The 20,289-nt window shown below is 39.0% G+C and overlaps 1 protein-coding gene across 1 annotated transcript; it reads left to right on the forward strand.

Annotated features, from left to right (window-relative positions):
• LOC110395051 (carbonic anhydrase 3-like) lies at positions 1,533–17,710 on the forward strand. Its single transcript, XM_021389136.1, has 7 exons — positions 1,533–2,137; positions 2,590–2,787; positions 9,450–9,568; positions 10,371–10,463; positions 11,389–11,454; positions 12,508–12,663; positions 16,558–17,710. Exons 1-7 carry the CDS (start codon positions 2,092–2,094, stop codon positions 16,675–16,677), a joined length of 798 nt encoding a protein of 265 aa, XP_021244811.1. The 5' UTR covers positions 1,533–2,091; the 3' UTR covers positions 16,678–17,710.

Consider the following 20,289-nt stretch of genomic DNA (forward strand, 5'->3'; position numbering starts at 1 on the left):
TGGATACGTAGGAGTCCCAAAGTTTAATCCTGCCCTAACAGTACATTATGAGAAAGCAGTGACCTAGGACAGGCTCCTGCGTGGGTGTAGGGCACATACTTGGAAAAAAAAAAAAGTAATGATGGGAAATATTTATATGGGGCACATGAAACTCACTGATTTGCTTCAACGCATGAGCCTGTACTTATACAACAGAACTCCATTTCTTTTCGTTTTCTTCTCCCCAAACATTTTCTCATTATGGTTTCCCTGACTTACCTCTAATTTGGCCTTAAGAAGCAACATAAAGTTGTTTTAACAAAAATACACTGACAAACTGGAAAAAGAGGGATAGGCTCCAGGTGATTGAATGCTGGACTGGAAACAGAGGTTCTTATAACTATTTCAGGGTCCTCTTCATAGCCCTGGGCTACTTCAGATGGGCTGTGGTTACATTTGCAATGTAGTTCCATGCGGAAGACAGGCAAGTATATTTGGAGTCACCAGAAGATGCTCTGGACCTGGAGATTTCTCTGTAGGTCAAGGTAGTGAGAAGATGATGGTAAACAAGAGTAACAAAAGGAGGAAGTGGGAAACAGTATGTGCTCTGTAGGGCATAAATACATAGCTCTGGCGTACACTGTTCAAGTCCCCATCTTCTTATTAAAAAGCTAATGGAATACCTTGGGTGCCTCCAAACATTCAGCAGTTATCTTGCCTCTGTTTACTTGTGACACATGTATCCATATCTGTTCATTGGCTGACTTGGTTCTTCAGCTTCAGTCACTCTTTTCACTTCTTGATGTATACCTGTCTGAGCTATAAGTACAGAAAGATGTAATTTTCCCTTCACTATTATTAACATATTTTTTATTCAGAAAGCCTACTAAAGCTTAAACCACAGTAGTTCCCCTTTCAGTGCAATGTCTTTTCGGCTGCCTCATTAGTCCCTTGGTTCACTTTACAACACTGGTGCTAATGTCTGTCTTATCTAACTCACTTAATAATTCCTACTGTGCCAGAACAACAAATATTTCCTAGAAGCCAGTTGAGTTCTTTGTGTCACACGCAAGTTACCTAAGGAGCATGCACACGCTAAGTATGCTCACAATTTTAAGTGCAATTTGATGCATTAACACCCTGCTAAATGAAAAAAGTTAGAGCTGAAGCAAAACAAACAGACCCTGTGCTTAATTTGACAATTAAGGTTTTGTTTGGAGCAAGCAGGATTTCCACTCTCAGAGAACCCTTGTAGTAGGATGCAGTCCCTTTACAAAAGCCAGGGACAACTAACACCACTGAGACGCGGTGGGGAAGCTACTTATGTTAACATTGGCAGGCAGTTTGCCTGGGAGCCATGCTGGATTCCAGCTGTATATGTGGAAATTTTATAGGGATGGGTGTGAATCTGTGATAGCTGTTTGCACACAGAAGCTGTTGGACGTGGTGCCTCATCCTCAGCTGACCTCTGAATCTGTGCTGTAACACACACAGGTGGGGAGCACACAGCTAACAGGGCTCCTCGGGGGACACCTAGTATCCTGATGCAGTCTTACAGCTAACAGGCTTTCCGGAAACAGCCATGAAGAGCCCAGCAACCTTGGAGAAACATGGTGGCAGAGCAGCAGGACAGGCCTGTACTGCTGTGCACAGGCGAGGCGCAGCACCTTCTCAAGAGGGAGAACAGAGGTGATGGAGCCCACAGCTCCAGACCTGCAATGGTCTGAAGCTGTCCAAATCTTGGAAGGATTTGGACTGCTTGCTTTGGTAGTTTCCAGCTACCTCCCCCTCACTCACAACTGGGGCAGGCAACAGCACACCTGTCACTCGCGGTGGCCTTCCCAGCAGGGACCGGGGGCTGCGTCCCCGTGAACCTCAGGACTGAGGAGGGCTCCCGGCCCTCCCACGAGCCGCCCCACGCCGCCATCCTCCCGCGCTCCTCACTGCGGGGCCGCGGCGGGCGGGCGGGGCGAGGGAGCGCGGCTCTCCCCGCCCCCGGCGCTCGGGGCCCCGCTGCTCCTTTCGGCGGGGAAGGGCACGGAGTTGGCGGGAGCGTATAAAAAGGTGCCGTGATGCGAAGCCGCTGGAGCTGCCGAGGGGCCGCAGGGCGCCATGATCAACCCCAACTATTACCCGTGGGGCTACGACAGCGACAACGGTGAGGGGGCGCGGGGCCCAGGGAGCGCGTCGGGCCGGCACTGACAGCTGCCCGCCGCTGGCTTTTTCTGTCTCCAGCAGAGTGCATGTTGTCATGGTGGGGTCAGGGGGTGTATCCTATCATGTTTCTGGTCACTGCTGCTTTGGTCCAAATCCACCTCTGGTTTCCTCTTGGTGTGTTGTCCAGCTCGTAGTGAGGAAAATGTGCAGTTTGTGATGTGAGTTTGGGTTCAGGTGAAAAATGTGCAGTATGTAATATTCCAGCTAGAGCGATTTAAATGCTCAGTGCAGCATTTGACAACTCATGACTAACCAGCAGATTAGTAATCTATTTATTAATGCCTTTTACTGACATAGCCCAGCTATGCCAGCCTTCCATTCATTGTGAAACGCTGTAATTTGTACCTAGCTGGAAGAGGTTTTCATGACGTTTCTCTGATTTTTTTTTTCTAGGACCAGATCAATGGCACAAAAATTATCCTATTGCCAAAGGCCGCCATCAGTCCCCCATTGAGATCAATAACAAAGAAGTGCACTATGACCGCTCCCTGCTGCCATGGTTTGCTAGTTACGACCCTGGTGCAGCTAAAACCATCCTCAATAATGGGAAAACCTGCAGAGTTGTGTTTGATGATTCTTTTGATAGATCAGGTTAGTTTTGCTTTCAGCTCGAGCTGTTCTATATTAGCGTATATTTCTCAAATTGTGTGAAAGAGCGCTCTGAGTGCTCATGGCTGTCTGAAGGTCCTTGTGTAGTGCCTGCATGTGACATGCGGAACTCTGTGCCTCCAGCATCCCACACTTCTGATGGTAGAGGCATGAGACTACTTTTGAAGTCTGTAGATAAAATCCTAGGGAATGGAGAAAGCTGCAGAAAAGCTTGATGCAGGATGAGTTAAGGATAAATTTATGCACTCGCAAAGTCTGGTACTGTTGTGTGGCTTCCTAATGGGCACGGAGTCCAGACTTTGCCTGCAAGGACTGAATTACATATAAGGCTATCTTAGATGCCCAGAAGAACATCTGTAACTGTGTATATGGCTGAAGTCACTATATTTGAAAACTATACTTGTGTGATGTCTGATAAATGAAGTAATGGACGAGATGTTGCCACCTAATCACTTTATTTAAGTTAAAATGCCCTTTAGCATTTATGAGATTTTGTCTTAATTAGAAAGCTGAGAAATTCCAATGCTTCATCTTCAATATCCAGAATGTTTTGATGTTGTCCAAAATCTTTAATCTCATCACTCACAGTTAGTACAAGATGAAGTGTATGCTGCATATATAATGCATGCCTTTTAAGAGTTAGTGGGGCCACATATTTAGAAGAGTTATGTCTGTTCCGTTCAACAGGTGCTAGAAGCATTTAGCTTGTTGGCATAACCACTGAAGTTTCATGTCAATGCTGTTGGCTATATTTCAAAGGAAAAAACGTTACATTAAAGAAGTATGAAATTGCATTAGTACTGAGATAAAAGGGAAAAATCAAATGCATACCTCTCTCTTTATTCTTTTATCGAGGTCAACAGAATTGTGTTATTATTTATAGCACATGAGATGGTAAGAAGAAAAGTCCATTTTAGTAAAATATTAGATGTCTGTCTTCTGCAGCACACAGACTTAAATTTAATTATATTATAAGCTTCATTTGCCATTACAAAATAATTAGGATTGACTGCAATAGTTAGTAGGATAAATTTTGCTAATAAGTTTGTTGGTCTTAAATATCTACATGCATTAATTTATGTTGGATTTTGAATGACTTGGGTTTCATGAAAACAGTATCAGAATGTGTTATGCAAGGTGAACTAATTAATACACTATCAAAACTCAGAAATGACAATGAAGATTGATTAACTTTGAGGCAAAATGGGAATGTTTACTGTTATTTGTAGAAAATATTATTCTTAACGTCAGATAGCATGACACGTTAGTAACAACATGTAGCTGTGGCATATGTGAAGATCTCCATGATCATTGCTTGCCTTTATTTTTTTACCCACTTTATTACATGTTGGAACAGCATCAGATGTATCAGTGGTTGCACCTCTTGTAATAACATCGGTTAGTGTTACAGTTACTCACCGTGTGCACATGGGGGCTGTACAGGTACTTTGGCTAGAAAGAGCAGAAAGGTTTGGAATGTGCTGAATTTTTTTTTTTCAGATAAACTACTCAGATAAACTACTAACTGTTGTGTTCTGATCTCAGAAATAAAAAGTGACTCACTGGAAAAAAAGTAGGTGTATTTTTCAACTCTTTGAAGGCAAGAAACATTCAGTGTTTATTGTTATGTCTTTTTTGTTATACCATTGTCCGCAGTCTGTGGGTGGTGTTCCTTGTCAAATATAGTGCTAATTGCAGGACAAATTCCACTGTGCGTACTCCTACTGACTTGAGCAAGTTTTAAGTTTCTTTTGATATGTATAGTGACTTATTTTCTCCGTAAATAAACCACCTGCTGCATAATATAAGACTATATAGTAACAATCATAACAAATGGAATATTTAATTCCCTTGGAACAAAACCATTCTATCTACCTGTCTATTTATCTATCATTCTATCTATCTGAATTATTTCTGTGTTAACCAAAAAATTAAGGGCTTCTTTTATTTCCATAAATTTTTCAGTTAGAGCAGTCATACTTCTATCTGTAATTAATCTATGTTTTCCTTAGTGGTAGACGAAATAGACTTATACCTTCCCCTATTAAGTAAGTTGCAACTGACCTCTCAGAGTTTCACTTCCATTGTGTTTTCTCTGCCAGGAAAACTTTGAATATTCACCATATGAACAGTTTCTTAAATTATTGGAGAGAACTTTCTGGAAAAAGTGCGATCCAATGTAATTAACATTTTCTGTTGTAGAGGGCCTTATTGCTTTATCTTTGGACCTACTCCTGCAGTTTATAAATTTTGGTTTACTTCAAGAATCTGCTTTATAATTGGAGACATTTCTGACAAATACTTGCTTTAGGAGCTGTGTCATGTCTCTGCTGCTTGACTCTGAAAGTTAATGGATCACTGTGGACTCAGTTGACTCTCTTTGATACTTGTATCGAAGAAAGTGGTTGTGCCACCTGGTGATAGCTGCAAGAGAACGCTGCACCAGAATTTGGGGTACTTTGGCTGCCTACCTGTTTATCAGGTACGCACCACTGCCACATTTCTTGGCTGGAATGGCAAGTCAGATATTCTTTTAGACCCAACAGTGACTCTGTTTCCTTTTGAAATAGGACTGCAGTGTTATTTCTACTAGGAGAATCTTTTTGCTTTTAGAATTCCAAAAAATATTTGCACCAGAGGAGCATGCTGAAACCATCTAACTGCAAGAACCATTGTTGTGATGTTGCGTGAGTTCTGTAGCTTCTAACTTCCTTAAAATGACTGCAGCTTTCTTTGTCATTCCTATGGACAGTGGGTTAGATCGAATCACTAAATAAGTGGTAAAGATGTATAAGTCTTTTTCTGGAACACAGACACAGCAGCTGGAGAAAGACAGGCTAAGGCATGTCAAATATTGCTTTTGTTATCTCCTTAATATATTCTATCGAAGTTCGATGGACAAAGTGGATTCCTGCTTATCCTTTTAATGACTTTCTGATGGATGACATTTGAGGGCTTGGAGTACCATCGTGCAGGCACACTTTTTATAAGGCTGCCTTGATGCTTTTTGCAGAATCTCTTGTTTTCTTATCAAAGGCAAACTGTTACTGTAAATAGTGAGAGCTTGTTGCTTGTTTTTCTGCTTTAGCATGACTAGGGCTTGTGGACACCATTTCCAAGAGTACCACCTTGTGGGAAATCTCACTTACTTTTGTTAAAAATAAAATGAGTTTTTGATTATCAACTTCTGATGAATAAACATTTATTTGTTAACTTGTTTTACAATGAGGACAAAACCCAGTAACTTTAACTGGCAAGTCTATCCATGCACACTGTAGATATGCTTGATTCCTGGGTACTAAATGGACACTATAACTCAGTAGGTGTTACAGAAATAGTACAGCTTAATTCCAATGCTTATGTACCCCAGTTGCTATGCCGCATACCACTGGATGGTATACTGCATTCCGCTAAAGGCTGCGAAGATAAATTCTTCCTTTGGTGCTTAGCACATTTATCATTTGTAGTGTCTTCATGAAGTTATTGAGTGTTAATGAGCAGTGCAGAGCTTGGGTTCAGTGGATCTAGGAATTGAGTTTCTGTTGACTTTGGACTTCCATGTTACTGTTGAAGCCAAAAATGCTTCTGAGGCTACGGCCTTCAATTGTCTTGCAGTAATACCTTACTAATTTCATTTCACTATAGAGTCCACTTTATGGGTTCGGCAACATGTGAGGATGGTGAACCTTGTAAGAGCAGTTAGTTCTTCTCATGTTTATAAACACAACTGGCTTCATGACTCTCTTTGGTGCTCCCTGTTTTTCCACTTCCTTAGTATGCCTTCATAGCCACCAGGGAAGGTGTTCATGTTGGCATAATTTTGCCAGTGGTACTCTAGTGAGATCAGATGGCAGCTGACACCAGGACCTCCTAACAACCAGACCCCTGCCACTGCCCAGCAGGTGGAGGCACTTTAAAAAATAAAATCAACCAAGCAAAAAAAAAACAACCTCTTATTGTATCTTCATTTCCCTGTGGGACACAGGGTGATATGCAGAGTACTGTTTGGCCTAGCCTGCATTCTCGTGTACTCTTTCTGAGGCAAGCACCTACCCAATTGACCATCCTGAGAATGAGAAAAGATGTATTAGCCCGTTGTCTCTAGCTGCTCAGTTTATGAGGGACAAAGTAGAAGGTGAGATTTTTTTTATAGGAGCTGATCTCATATTCTTTTTCTAACTGGAATATGGGTGTGAGTTTATTAGTACTATCTGAAAACAAAATCCCAGAAGAATGAAGATATGTTTAGAATTTAGGTTCCAAGCCATGCATTTAACCAAAATGAAGATTCCTTTCATTAACTTGGAGCTTTACAGACATCACTTTGGATTTTTTTTGTTTTAGATACTAGAAAACTTCATTCCTGTAACTGTTTTATTTTATGTTTCTTTAAGTATAGGAGACTTTCCTTTTACTGTGGTAATTTCTACTTAAATTGTCATTTCATATATTTGTTTTTTATACTGCACACTTATATAATCATTAAGGTTGGAAGAGCATCTAGTTCAACCATCAACGCACACCCACCATACCCACTAACCATGTCTCTCTGTGTCACATCCACATGTATCTTGAGCACCTCCAGGGACAGTGACTTTACCACCTCCCCGGGCAGCCTGTTCTAATGCATTACCACTCTTTCTGAGAATCAATTTTTCCTAATACTCAATCTGAATCTCCCCTGGCACATGTTGAAGCCATTACCTCTCATCCTATTGCTGTTACCTGGAAGAAGAGGCTGACTCCCCACCTCACTACAACCTCCTTTCAGGCAGTTGTAGAGAGCAATAAAGTCTCTCCTGAGCCTCCTTTCTCCAGACTGAACAATCCCAGTTCCCTCAGCCATTCCCTGTAAGACTTGTGCTCCAGACCCCTCACCAGCTTCGTTGCCCTTCTCTGAACGTGCTCCAGGATCTCGATGTCTTCCTTGCAGTGAGGGGCCAAAAACTGGACGTAGTACTCAGAGTGCAGCCTTACCAGTGCTGAGTACAGAGGGACAATGACCTCCCTGCTCCAACTGGACCGCACTATTTCTGATACAAGCCAGGATGCCATTGGTCTTCTTGGCCAATTCACTTATGAAACAGAAAAAAAACCTTTTAGTTTGTGGAGAAAAATTGGTTTATAGGCACCACCATCTTTGCATCATTCTGTCTGCTCAGAATGTCTTAAGTAAAAGCTAGTTTATTTATAGATGTGTGAAGCAGGAATGTGTTGGCATGAAGTAAGGCAGAGCTTCACGCAATACCCGATCAAAAATGTCTGCTGATGGCCCATCTGTGTGAATAATGACACATTTTGGTCTTAAACTGGATTATTTGGTCTTAGAGATCTATTTTAATGGAGAATTGATGGCCTTACTAGTTACTACTGTTACTGTATCTATATCAGCATTAGTCATGGTACTGCATGTCTGTGAAACAAGTAAAAGGCATTCATGGAGAGTAACAGCTTGCTCTCAGTATTCAATAAAAAGTATTCTTTATGTTCTTAGTCCTTTATTTCTTGAGGTGACCATAGATTTTATTCCTTATCTTTCCAGATCGAAGGATATTTTTCTTTAACCTATAAAAGCCTGTTCCTGAGAACTGCTGAATGGTTTATAGGAATGCTTATTAACTTTATCTCCAAATAATACGTATGAGAATTGAATATTAATTAATATTTGATGAATGTTGAAAAGTTCTTCCCTATTTAGTGTGAGTTATTTTCAAACACGCTGCTTCCATTGCTGAGTAAATGTTAAGATTATTTAGAATATGGGCTGTTGCTTGTCACAGGCTGAAATTTTCTTTAGGACAATAGATTGCATTCTCAGTGATTGCTTTTCTGGCTCATTTGCTGTTACCATAGGCAGGAGTAGTGGCCATTATAACAGAAGCAGCATCAGTGTTTTCTTAGCTTTTAAAACAAATAAGTCATTACCTGCTGTAACAGACTCAGTCTGAAGAGTTGCATGGATATTTTTGAGCGCTTTGACATAGGTAAATATGAGATGGAATTTAGAAGGAGATTGAGATGCCTAAACTTAGGTGTCTGATGTGGGTTTTTGAATGTAGGTGAGCTACATATCTAAACTTACATTTTACCCACTGGCAGTGGAGCCACACTGAATCGAGTCTAGAGAGCAATTGGGGTCACCGTCTGCTGAGTGTCTGCTTAAAGCAAGCAGAATTACTGTGGAGGCCCGACTGTTCTGATTAGAGGCCTAATTCAGTTAGCTAAACGATAGGTATCTCATGCCATTTTTGATGATACAATGTCTATCACTTTGCTCCAGGTGCTGCTTTAGAAATGTGCAGTTCTCCTACATATCTTGTATCATATCTCCCAGCCCTGTGCAGATGTCTTTGGCATATCTCAGTTGCTCACATTTATGCAGCGGAATTAAAACAATGATCTCAATTGACTGTAATGGAAGCCTAGATACTCACTGCCTGTAAGTGCTTATGGCTGAAAATGATTGCCTGAAGTGCTCTTGCAAATTTCTGAAATGTATGTGGTACTCGGAGAATGCAGGACCTCCATACAGTAACTGTATGTAAATATTTTTTAAATTCTATACATATTTCTTAAAAAAAAAAAAAAAAAAAAAAGAAAGAAATATACCTTAATCTAATGCTGATACAGATTGTCAATTACAGTGTTGAGAGGTGGGCCACTTCAGGGAGTCTACAGGCTGCGTCAGCTTCACTTTCATTGGGGTTCGTCTGATGACCATGGCTCTGAGCATGTTGTGAATGGAGTGAGATATGCAGGAGAGGTAAGTGTCACCACTTCTTACTTTAAAATAGGGTATAAAGTAACATTTATTGTTATCAGTTTGGGGGGAGGCAAAAATTGTCATTTGTCTGCTTTTCAAGCAGGTCTAACTTTATTTATTTGTGACATGTTGTTCTTCCATGGATTCTTATAATTGTGAGTTGAGCTAAACTAATCCTTGTTACACAAGAAAAGAAAAATACAGTGTGAAACAAAAGTTTCCATGTTTTCAAGCCATTGTGGCTTGAAACATAGGACATCAAGATTGAATTACTGAGAAGCAATGCAAACTTAGTAAAACACTATTCTGAAAGAGTGGTGTCATAGTGAAAGCAAAGAATTGTGGCCACAGAAATAAGAAAATATGTTACTTTGATTTTCTTCCTTGAGGATGGTAAGGGAAGATAAGAAGCGTAGATTAATAATATATAGAGCATACATATACAAATTACTCTAATTTGTAAAAAATTCAAATGAATCACATACAGGTAGATCATTTCTGATTTACATGTATATTCTGCCTGTCTACTTAAACATCTTTTCTTTAGCTTCTAGGTGAAATTTCTGTTATTCTTTGCTGTTTATATACTGAGATGTTTGTAGGTTATTTTTAAGTAGAATAGTATTCTAAATGGTAATGTGATTGGTATAATTCATATTTCCATTGCTGTCTAATTTTTTGAAGGCCTAGTCCTCATTCTTTGTGGCCCCAAACTTTTTCATATACATGAAGAACTCTAAATGCAGCCTCTAATGGCTTACAGCTCAGTAATGGATCTCTTTTTATATCTTTTTGTTTTCAGCTACATTTATTACACTGGAATCCAAAATACAGTAACTACCTTGATGCTGTGAGAAGAACAGATGGTATAGCTGTTTTGGCCATTTTTTTGCAAGTAAGTAGATCTTATTCCTCCTTTGTACTGCTACTGTAGAGGTTTCTATTCTTGCAGAGTTAAAAAACCAAAACCTTCTGAATATATTTTCTAGGGTTCATATCACACTGAAGGGCTTGACTTTCCACAGTGCATGCTTTTCAAGATACAGAGTATGAGTCATGTTATTTCAAATGGTGTCTAGTACTTGTCCCAGCAGCTGTAGTGACACTATGTGGCTGGTGGAAGCTGTAAATCCAGATGTATTTTCCCCTGCTTTGGGGACACAGTGTCAGTAGTGGCCCTTAGACCAATAGCAGTCAGCTGTTTTTTGTGCTAGTCATAGGCTGATTTCAAGGACAGATATCGCTTCTAGGCTATTTGTGAACTTTTTCCTAGGCAAAACTAACTCATAGACTATACATGTAACTCATCCTTTAAAAAAAAATCCTTTTAGAGGCATGCAGTCTTAGCTTGAAATACTGGCTTTTGCTAGGTCTTGTTTAATTAATGTACACCGGAGATAAAATAGATCAGCAGCTTTCTGAGATCAGCAGTTGCCAGTGGTAGATACGATCATGTCTCAATTTTAAACCAGAATGAAACTTTTCCAAAGTCTGTACTTGAATCTGAAGAGTTCTTTGCCTTTGTTAGGCTAAAACACAATGTCAAAAGGAATTACTGCATTGCAAAATTATCTGCAATGCTGAGCTTCTATACTGATGTCATTTCCTCATTTGAATCACAGTACCATTGGGGTACAGACAGAAGATACAGAAGGTACAGGCAGAAGACATATCTTACTTATCTGGTAGGAGTTAGAGGTTAGGTTGATGCATTATAATTTAGTAGTTGATTTATGTTTGGATGCACATGTAAAGAATATCAGAAAGAAGAAAACTGATCAGCAGAACTCTTTGGATAGCTCATTGTTTCTTCCTTACAGGTAGGGAAAACACCCAAACCAGAGATGAAAAGAATTCTTGAAGAAATAAATGCTATCAAAACAAAGGTAACAATGTTTAATCTTTATGTTTAATCTTCAATCTTTAATAAGAAGATTACTGGGAATACTTAGGATAAAAAAAAAAAAACATCAAGAAGCATGACTTTGTAGTTTTCAAATTATACTTTGCAACATTGCCAGAGTATACTTGTGAATAAAATCAAGGGTAACTTTCCTTAACAAGAAAAGTTATTTTTTTTCTGCTCACATAAGAGCCTTCATTGGCTTTAATGGGCCTTACAACACTTTGTGAAAACAAGAATCATTTCACCAAGCTTCACTCTCCTCAAATCTAAACATGCAGTCTTAATCCTGAAGTAGACAGTTAGGAAGGAACAGCACCTTTGGAGAATAGTTCACTCTGCCTTGAGATACTCTGCTTAATGGTTCTCTAGAAGTGCCACTCATTAGACACTGGGTCTCAGAAAACTTCATGTCATAAGAATCTCACCATTAATATACATTTGCTAGTCTGTCTTCTTTGTTATCAACACAAATATTAAAAATGTGAAGTTCATGTCCTACTTCACTGTATAGTGACCTAACCCAATTCATAACATAGGCAGAATTGCCATGAGAAAGCAGGCCAGAAAGAAGAGAGCATTTCTGCACAGAAAGGAGTGAAACACTTTGGTACTGAATGCTGCTTTACATGAGTGAGGTCAAGTTTAAAAAGTAGTACCATGGAGTTGTGTCATTCTCCATCTCTGGGGGTTATTCAGTCAACTTGCCTTTGCACTGTATCATTACTTGAAATGTGTGGACATAGCACAAAGGGACAGAGTTTGGTGATGGATCTTGGTAGGTCAAGTTTATGCTTGGACTTGATGATGAAGGTGTTCTTCAGCCTAGGCGACTCAATGATTCTGTGATTGTGTTGTTTAGATGTGTGCTTTCAGACCATGTATGTGTTTTTAATGTACAAGAGTCGTGCCGTTTCTTAAAATGCCAGGCTTGAATCTTTACCTAATCTTGACTAGAGCTGTTGAAAACTCTTCTGTGTTTTTTTGTGTGTTCTATTCTTTTTGGTTTTTTGTTTTGTTTTGTTTTTTTGTAAAGGGAAAAGAAGCTCCTTTTCCAAACTTCGATCCTTCAATTCTTTTCCCTAAATCCCATGACTACTGGACATACCATGGTTCTTTCACTACTCCACCTTGTGAAGAGTGCATCACTTGGATTGTTCTTCGGGAGCCTATCATAGTCAGCTCAGACCAGGTAAACTTCAAGTAAATAATATTTTACCCACTTCATTTTAGTTATACACTGTAAACTGATCTGATTCCTTTGATAAGGAAAATGCTTACTGGATGCTGTGAGAAGTTCCATGATTAAAAGGACAGTAAAGAACTGAATGCCTTTGAAACTAGGTAGGTCACTCCGAAAGTAATGCCTCCTATTTATTTCCATGAACACTACAACAGATACAGAGAGCTCAATAACAGTCTTAGAGCAAATCTTAGCTACAAAACACTATTTTTCAGCATGGTCACCACCATTAACTGTGTATTTTCACCAGACATGAACTAGAGCCTTCATATTGTGCTTGTAAAAATCCGCCCCAGCGGAGGTGACCTGCTGTTGCCACTGCTGAAACACACCACCCAGTGCCTCACTGTGCTCACACCCACAGCTTGGTCTCTATAAACTTCAGCAAATGCCAATTTTTCCACATGGAAGAATTCAGTGACACACCTTTCCTTCATACGCACTTCCATGTCAGATGCCATTTTGCCAGACTGCCCCTCTGCTGCCAACAAAATGTAATGGAATACTGATAGAAGGTTCAACCTCTACTGCCATACCACCAACATTCACCTCTGACATCATGGGCCAAGATAATAAAATAGGTGGCATTACTTTCAGAGCAGCCCTCGTATTTTGGGACCTCACGGAATCTTTAAAAATCTTCGTAGGACTGCAGTCTATAGACTATTACGTGCAATCAGCCTACGAGACCCATCTCCTTATCTGTATCTGTATGACTTCTGCATTAACTAATAGGAGCAGAGATTATGACTTTCTCAGCTGGGAACAACTAATTGTTTCCTTGTCCCCATCAGAGAGGTGGCTTAAATTAGCAGATATCAGACAACTTTGTAAATCAGTAAATTTGTAACATGATGGATGTGTTAAGAGTTAATTACAGTTTGAGGTAGGATTGATAGCAAGCAGTAATTACCATAGTAATTACTGTAGAATATAAATACTATATAGAGTTATTGCTCAGATGGACAAAAGACCTCTTGTGGTATCAGCTAAAGAAAAGAGAGCATCCTCTTTTTGTTTCCCTATCAGTGTCCTCCTGGTATTAACTCTTGGTAATAGTAAAGGATGGAGCTGCATATGGTTCACACCTTTTATTTTACACTGAGCTCTAAACCCTGCATTTCCCAAGACGCAATACAGGAAAACTCTAGCCATTAGCCTGTGTTCTGTGTCCATTTAAATCAGAACATTGAAGCATTTAGCTAAAGATTGTTGTTGGGTTTACACCAGCAATTTTGACTGCAGGGTTTTTTTCGACAAATTATATTCTCTGAGTGTGTTCACGTTAATGTTTGTTCTCATTCTCATTTATATACATCTGAATGCCTTTTTTCATCACCCAGTGATTCTACTAATTTTTTAAATCTGAGATTATTCCTCTATTTAGCAGACTGCAATGATGTGATAGCACAATTTTTAAGACTTCAGCACAGTGAGAAGTTGAACATTAGCCAAGTGATGGACATGTTATGTAGATAGTACAGGTGGACACATAACTTTTCATCTTAAATCCTCAGGTGATAAGACATTTCATTGTTTTGATTGATGGGCATGTATCACAAAAAATCTATTTTCTACTGTGTATTTATCTGGCTTTTTAACTTTCAAAGAATAGAATTCAGGTATGATGTGAACCTTAGCTGATATGCTTAGCAAGATATGCTCTATCTGGTTACTATCAAACCTGCTTGGAGGTTTACATCATAGATGACCAACTACAAATTTTGTTGGGGAAGATGTAGTCATTACTGTGCACCTCTGATTTAAAATGAGTTTTGCAAGGAATGACTAATCACATCATTGATCCGACTTCATGAGAAGACTTTTGGATCACTGGTCTGTTTGGGTTGTAGCCTTTTTTCAGCTAGTCTGAACTTAGTGAGTCTTGGGAGAAATACAGGCAGATCTGTAGCTGGCCCTACTACAGAAAAAAAAAATAGCATTTAAGGTAAAAAGGAAGTTTCTACATGGAGGTGAGACGTTGGCTTTTTCCTGAGATAATTCTTTACAGGCAGAATTATCAGTGTATATAAGGTGCTGTATACAATAGACTCTTCTTACTCCAGAGTGTCTGCAGTTTATAGGATGTATTCATAAAAAAAGGATCATGTTACCAATTATTTCTAATCTTGGAAAGTGTGCTGCCATTGCGGTATTTATTTATTTAGTATTTATTAAGTGCACGTGCATGCGGATCACTTGGATGTTTTTCAGCCAGCTGGTAGTAGCATATTAGCCACAAGAATAAGTGCAGTCACTGAGAATCAGTTCTCTGTGGGAAAAATCAGTTCACCATAAATCTCTGTGAGAGATGTAATGTGGGTGTAGCTGCTCTTTCATTAAAGAGCTGGAATTTAACTGTGGAATGCCTCTATCCAATTGCAGACTCATTTTTTCATCCTTACATAGCTGGAGGTGTTCAAGGCCAGGTTGGGTGGGGCTCTGGGCAACTTGATCTAGTGCATGGCAACCCTGCCCATGGCAGGGGATTGAAACTAGCTTGGATATATGTATTGATTGTGGTTTTTTACTCAGTAGGTACATTTTTTTTCCAAAGCATCTTCCAAAACATAATAAAAACCAGTAGTCTCTTCCCTAACAGTATTTTTTCAGTATTAACAAAACTGGTGAACTATTTTCATATCCCACTGTTCCCATGCCAATTACTTTTCATCTGAAATAGTAAACTTAGTTTCAGATGAATAATCCATCTGATATATATTGAGTATAAATGTGACCGTGTCATTGCTCAGGCTTTCTCTAAGCTATGTAGTGAAGGGCAACATTGAGATCGATGAGCTAGCTCAGTCCATAAGCTAGAATGAATAGAGTCATGGTGAATGTAGACTTTACAGCCCAGACAGAAGTTCTGCTTCCATTAGACTTGAACCCTGTGCTATAGAAGGCAGATACATCAGCGTATTGAAGCTAGTTGTGAGGAAATGAAACGTGCGCCATGCGTGGGGATACATTTTCAGGTGTACAGAGGGAAAAATACATGCATCCTCTTCACAGTAAGCCAGGGACAGGGAAATGTCAAGTGTGTGAATCACAGCTGATAGGCTTTCTGTCTAATGTCATACATGGCAGTGGCAACAAATGAACATAATGTGTCTATGAGTGGCTATATGTTTTTGAAAATCAAAGAGCAGTAGAGGAAGAGAATTATACAGTTTTGAAGAGTATGGGCAGAATTTGTGTAGCATCTCTCAAAAAGAACACAGGTTGATTTATTTAAAAAAAAAAAAAAAAAGCCAGAAAGTGAAGCGGCAGACCCTGTTTACAGACCATCTGAAGTCTTGTCCAGGTCATTATCCAGGTTTAACCAATAATATACATGTCTCAGCAGCAGGATATATCCTCTGCTACAGACCCACCACAGAAGCGATCAATTAGTTTATCATTTAGTCTTAACACCCCCTAACACCTTTCAGTTCTAGTTGCTGGTTAACAGACATTAGGGCGGGGTTAAAATAGAAGTTTAGTAGGACATAGGCTAATAGTAGAAGTTTGTTAGGCTGTTTTAGTCAGATATTATGAGGACTTCCTACTGTTTCTGTAGCTGTTCACAGTTCTGTAAACAATACATACATGATGGTACTTAATTTCTCACAATGCTTCACACATGACCCATTTTTTGTCTATTATTTATAAGAATATTACTGGTAGGAAAACAAGGTGAATGTAGTTATTGTGGTGACAGAGTGAAAAACATCCTCAAAATTTGAAGGAGGCTTTCTCCCCTGCATCTGAGGCTGGACCAGCCGCTTTGTTGAACCACTAGGCTATGGGTTTGATCCCAAGGGATTTCTATGACAACACTTTGATTTTGCTCTCCTGCAGATGGCGAAGCTCCGTAGCTTATCCAAGAATGCTGAGAATGAACCTGATCTCCCCCTGGTCGATAACTGGCGCCCAACTCAGCCTCGGTATTTCAGGATGGTGAGTGCATCGTTCCTTTAGGACCTGGCTCAGGTTTGTTGCCCCTGAGCGCGGCGATCTCTGGAACTAGGAGATGGTCTTGCTTTGCATCCTCTGTTGCACTTAAACAGGACTCCAGCTGTAGGTTTGGAGGCTGAAACTTTGAGATGTGAAAAGGGAATTTCACTTTCAGAAGATAAAATTTACGTTTGAAAATCCTATTATTAAAATGGAAATAAAAAACCTGTTTGGCTCTTCATAACTGCTTTAGCATTAGCTTTTGTTATTAGTATGAAGGAAGAAAGAAGATGCTGCTAATGAGTATAAAAGCATTTCCTATTGCCCATATCTCTTGGTGCTTGCCTTATTACAAACTAAAGAGATTGCAATTAAGAGAAGTAATTGTTTTCCAAATAAAACCTTATTTTTCAGTAATTGTTTTCAGATTAAGCATGTTCTGCTCTGAGCTGCACCAGTTATGCGTGTTAATAAAAGAGAGCACTCTTGATATTTGATATTCATATAAAATATGAAAGGATAGCAAATTGCTTCATTACCATTGATATCAAAGTCAGCTTTTAACTTTGTAAAACAAAGGACGGGTGTAACAGAGGTCTATTCTGAAATCTGTATTCACTAAATCATACTTATGGAATTGAGGAAGAGCTATTTGTATTTGTGTCACAACTGGTTGTCCATATTAAAAGACTAATTTGTATTTCAATGTTACAGCATTCAAAGTGACATGGATTTTGAGAACTTCATCGTAGTATCCTAAATATATGTATTTTCTCCATGTATACTAATAGCTTTTCTCTGTTAAGAGATTGACAAGATAGCGAAAGTTCTTAATCTTTTTAGTGCTTTTTTGAGGCAAGTTTTCCATTCATGTGCAAATGTAATTGATTCTGCTATTAATGAGGTTTGTGCATAAATATCTGACTCCACAGTTTGTCTCTTTTGATCAAAAGGCAGTAGACCAAGGTGTTCTTTCTCTTTTGTTTTGGCATCAGGAACAATGGAGCAGGACTGTAAGCGTATTGTTGAAATAACTGTATCTCTGCATTTAAAAATCCGATGTTAATAAATACATATACTTAAAGATTTTTGTTTTTCATGGGTTTTTTTCCTGTTTTGGGAGCATGAAAAAATAAAAAAAACTTTAAAGGACTTTTCAATGTCATCTGTAATACATCCTCATGAAAATTGATGATGGATGGATTTTCAGATGTTTACTTGAACTTCCAGAGTACTGAGAGTATTTTATATGGCTACAAGGAAATAACATCTTAAATGTGCTGTGCAGCTGAGAGATCCATATCAATTCTTCTAGTGAGATTGCCCTTTTCTGGCATTGGCTTTCTTGTAATATCATGTGAATCAACTCCTTCACAAGTTGATTTTATGCTGGAGAAGTTCAGTCTGTATTTAAAACCATTAATCTGAATGGTAATTTCCAGATTCAGCTCTGGAAATACAAAGTTCTGCTGTGTCTGTGCCATGAGTGAATTGTGAATTCTTAGCTGCTCTTTTCTAGGACAGGGGGGTGTTGCTGATCTTACTGATGTGAGGGGATGTGCTTCTGGACCGTGTCCTTACCTTGCATTATTCCTTCAAATAGGCAGTGTGTTGGCTGGGAAATATCCATGTGTATTGCACTGTAGCATTCATGTTTTTTACTTCTCATTTGCAGCCATATTGTGAAAGGATTCTGACGAGTTTATACTGTTTATGTTGCACATATACATTTCTGACTTTGACATAGGTTACCTTACTTAGATTTCTAATTACTCAGAATTACAATCAGAAAACCTATGGTGGTTCTTATGTTTGAAAAAAATATATTTATTTTTAAAATGCTTGATAAAATGCATTTTCTTCCCAGCTAAATCATTCCAGGACAACTAAAAGCATAGCTTCTTGTTTGACCACCAGTACCCAACACAGTGTTAGCTGTAGGAATAAGAACATGCTCTCAGATTGTGCTTTCTACTTCAGAGGCAGGTTTAATCCACAAAGGTTTATTTATCTCATATCTTAAGTAAATATCCAAAACAGAAACAGTAAGTATTTTATATCTGACAAATGATGCTATTCTGAGCAGGAATGCAGTCACATAACATTGTTGACTATGCAGGATAGGGTTTTGATGGAATACCCAGTGTCTTCTACCTTTGGGTGAAAATGGCAATTTCCTCATGCACACAAATATGAGAAAACAATATTATGAACACTTTTCTACTTCTTTTTCTCCAGTCAGTTATGCAGTATATAACCTGTGAATTAGAAGATAGGTTATTTTATGAAGACAACTAAGTTGTATATATTAGGGCTTAGAGTAGGCTATATCTTTCTTGAAATTTATGATGATGAAAAATTGAGACATACAATCTCAGGGTTTTTTAAATGGTGAGATGGTTTGCCAGTCACATTTTGTGAAGGAACTGTTTGGGTTCTGTATATGAAGCTGAGATCAGCCTCATCCTTTAGAGTTACATTTATTAGCTCTTTTAAAATTGCAGACTAAATAGCCTCTAAAAAAAGTGTAATTTGACTTTCTCATGCAGGTGGTTCCATAGTATATTTATTTATAATTAGTAAAATGTAGATTAGATTAGGCTCAGGACTGTTTTTATTCAGTTCCAGATATACTCCCGCAGTCTTTTTTGGACTCTCTTGCAATGCCTAAGGGACTGTCTGAGGTAATGGATGACATCAAGAACAGAGTGGCTCAGCAAGCGTCAGAAAAGAAATTAGAAACATAGGAGTGCAAGGAGAACAAAAAACTAAAGAATGGGGGTGGCAAGGGCACTGGTGTTGTAGATTGAGCTGTTAACTGTAAGTATGAAGAGATTAAGGAGAGCTTTGAAGGCAGCAAGGGAGGTAATGTGAGTCAGCATTCAGAATGTGTTCCTGTCTGATGCAATTTTCCTTCCCCTCTGGCCATGCTCATTGTTATTTTACAAATGTCCTCCTATCCTTTAGCTTGCAGCTTTCTGTAAGAAAAATTAATCACTGATATGAATGAGTTCAAGAACACAGGTCACTGTAGTCATTACATCCCATGCATCTCACTTCTGTCTGCACATTTCCTCTATGGGGGTGGTAGTGCTAAGTGCAGTGAGAGCAGGAAGCCCTGGATCCCTGTTTTTTAGCTGAAATATCTGCTAGAGAGGGAGAATAGAATTTTCATCTGTATGGAATGGAAAACAGTTATTGTACTTTATTTTATGCAGCCAAGGCATATGTGGTATTTCAGTGCTAAAAAGGAGCAATCCCTCCGTCTAAAGCAGGAATGCAGACATGAGACATTCAGCCACATTGCACAGTTCATTGACAGCCTCTTCTCTAAGTCACTGTTCATCCTCTACAGATGTCAAAAATAGTTAGCTGGGCCTAGTTCTTTGGTGCTGTGAGTCTTCCTGAAGCTTGAAACATTTAAAGACACATATGTATGTGCATCCAGGTCTCTGGCATTCTTGAATATGAATAAGAAGGTGTGTATGGAAGGAATCATAGCTTTTATAGCACCAGAGATTTTGCTTATCAACAATGAAGATGAATCACCATCAATTTTATATAGGATCTGCCTGTCTAAATATGATTAGACTAAAAGATGTCCATGACAAACACATGGGAAGTGAATTCTCATAT

This window comes from Numida meleagris, chromosome 2 (assembly GCF_002078875.1).
Source record: "Numida meleagris isolate 19003 breed g44 Domestic line chromosome 2, NumMel1.0, whole genome shotgun sequence".
Lineage (NCBI taxonomy): Eukaryota > Metazoa > Chordata > Aves > Galliformes > Numididae > Numida > Numida meleagris.

Coding starts and splice junctions, on each gene's coding strand:
- LOC110395051 (XM_021389136.1), top strand. CDS start 2,092: ATGATCAACCCCAACTATTACCCGTGGGGCTACGACAGCGACAACG. Junction 9,569..10,370: donor GAGTGAGATATGCAGGAGAG/GTAAGTGTCACC, acceptor TTTTGTTTTCAG/CTACATTTATTACACTGGAA. Junction 11,455..12,507: donor TAAATGCTATCAAAACAAAG/GTAACAATGTTT, acceptor TTTTTTGTAAAG/GGAAAAGAAGCTCCTTTTCC.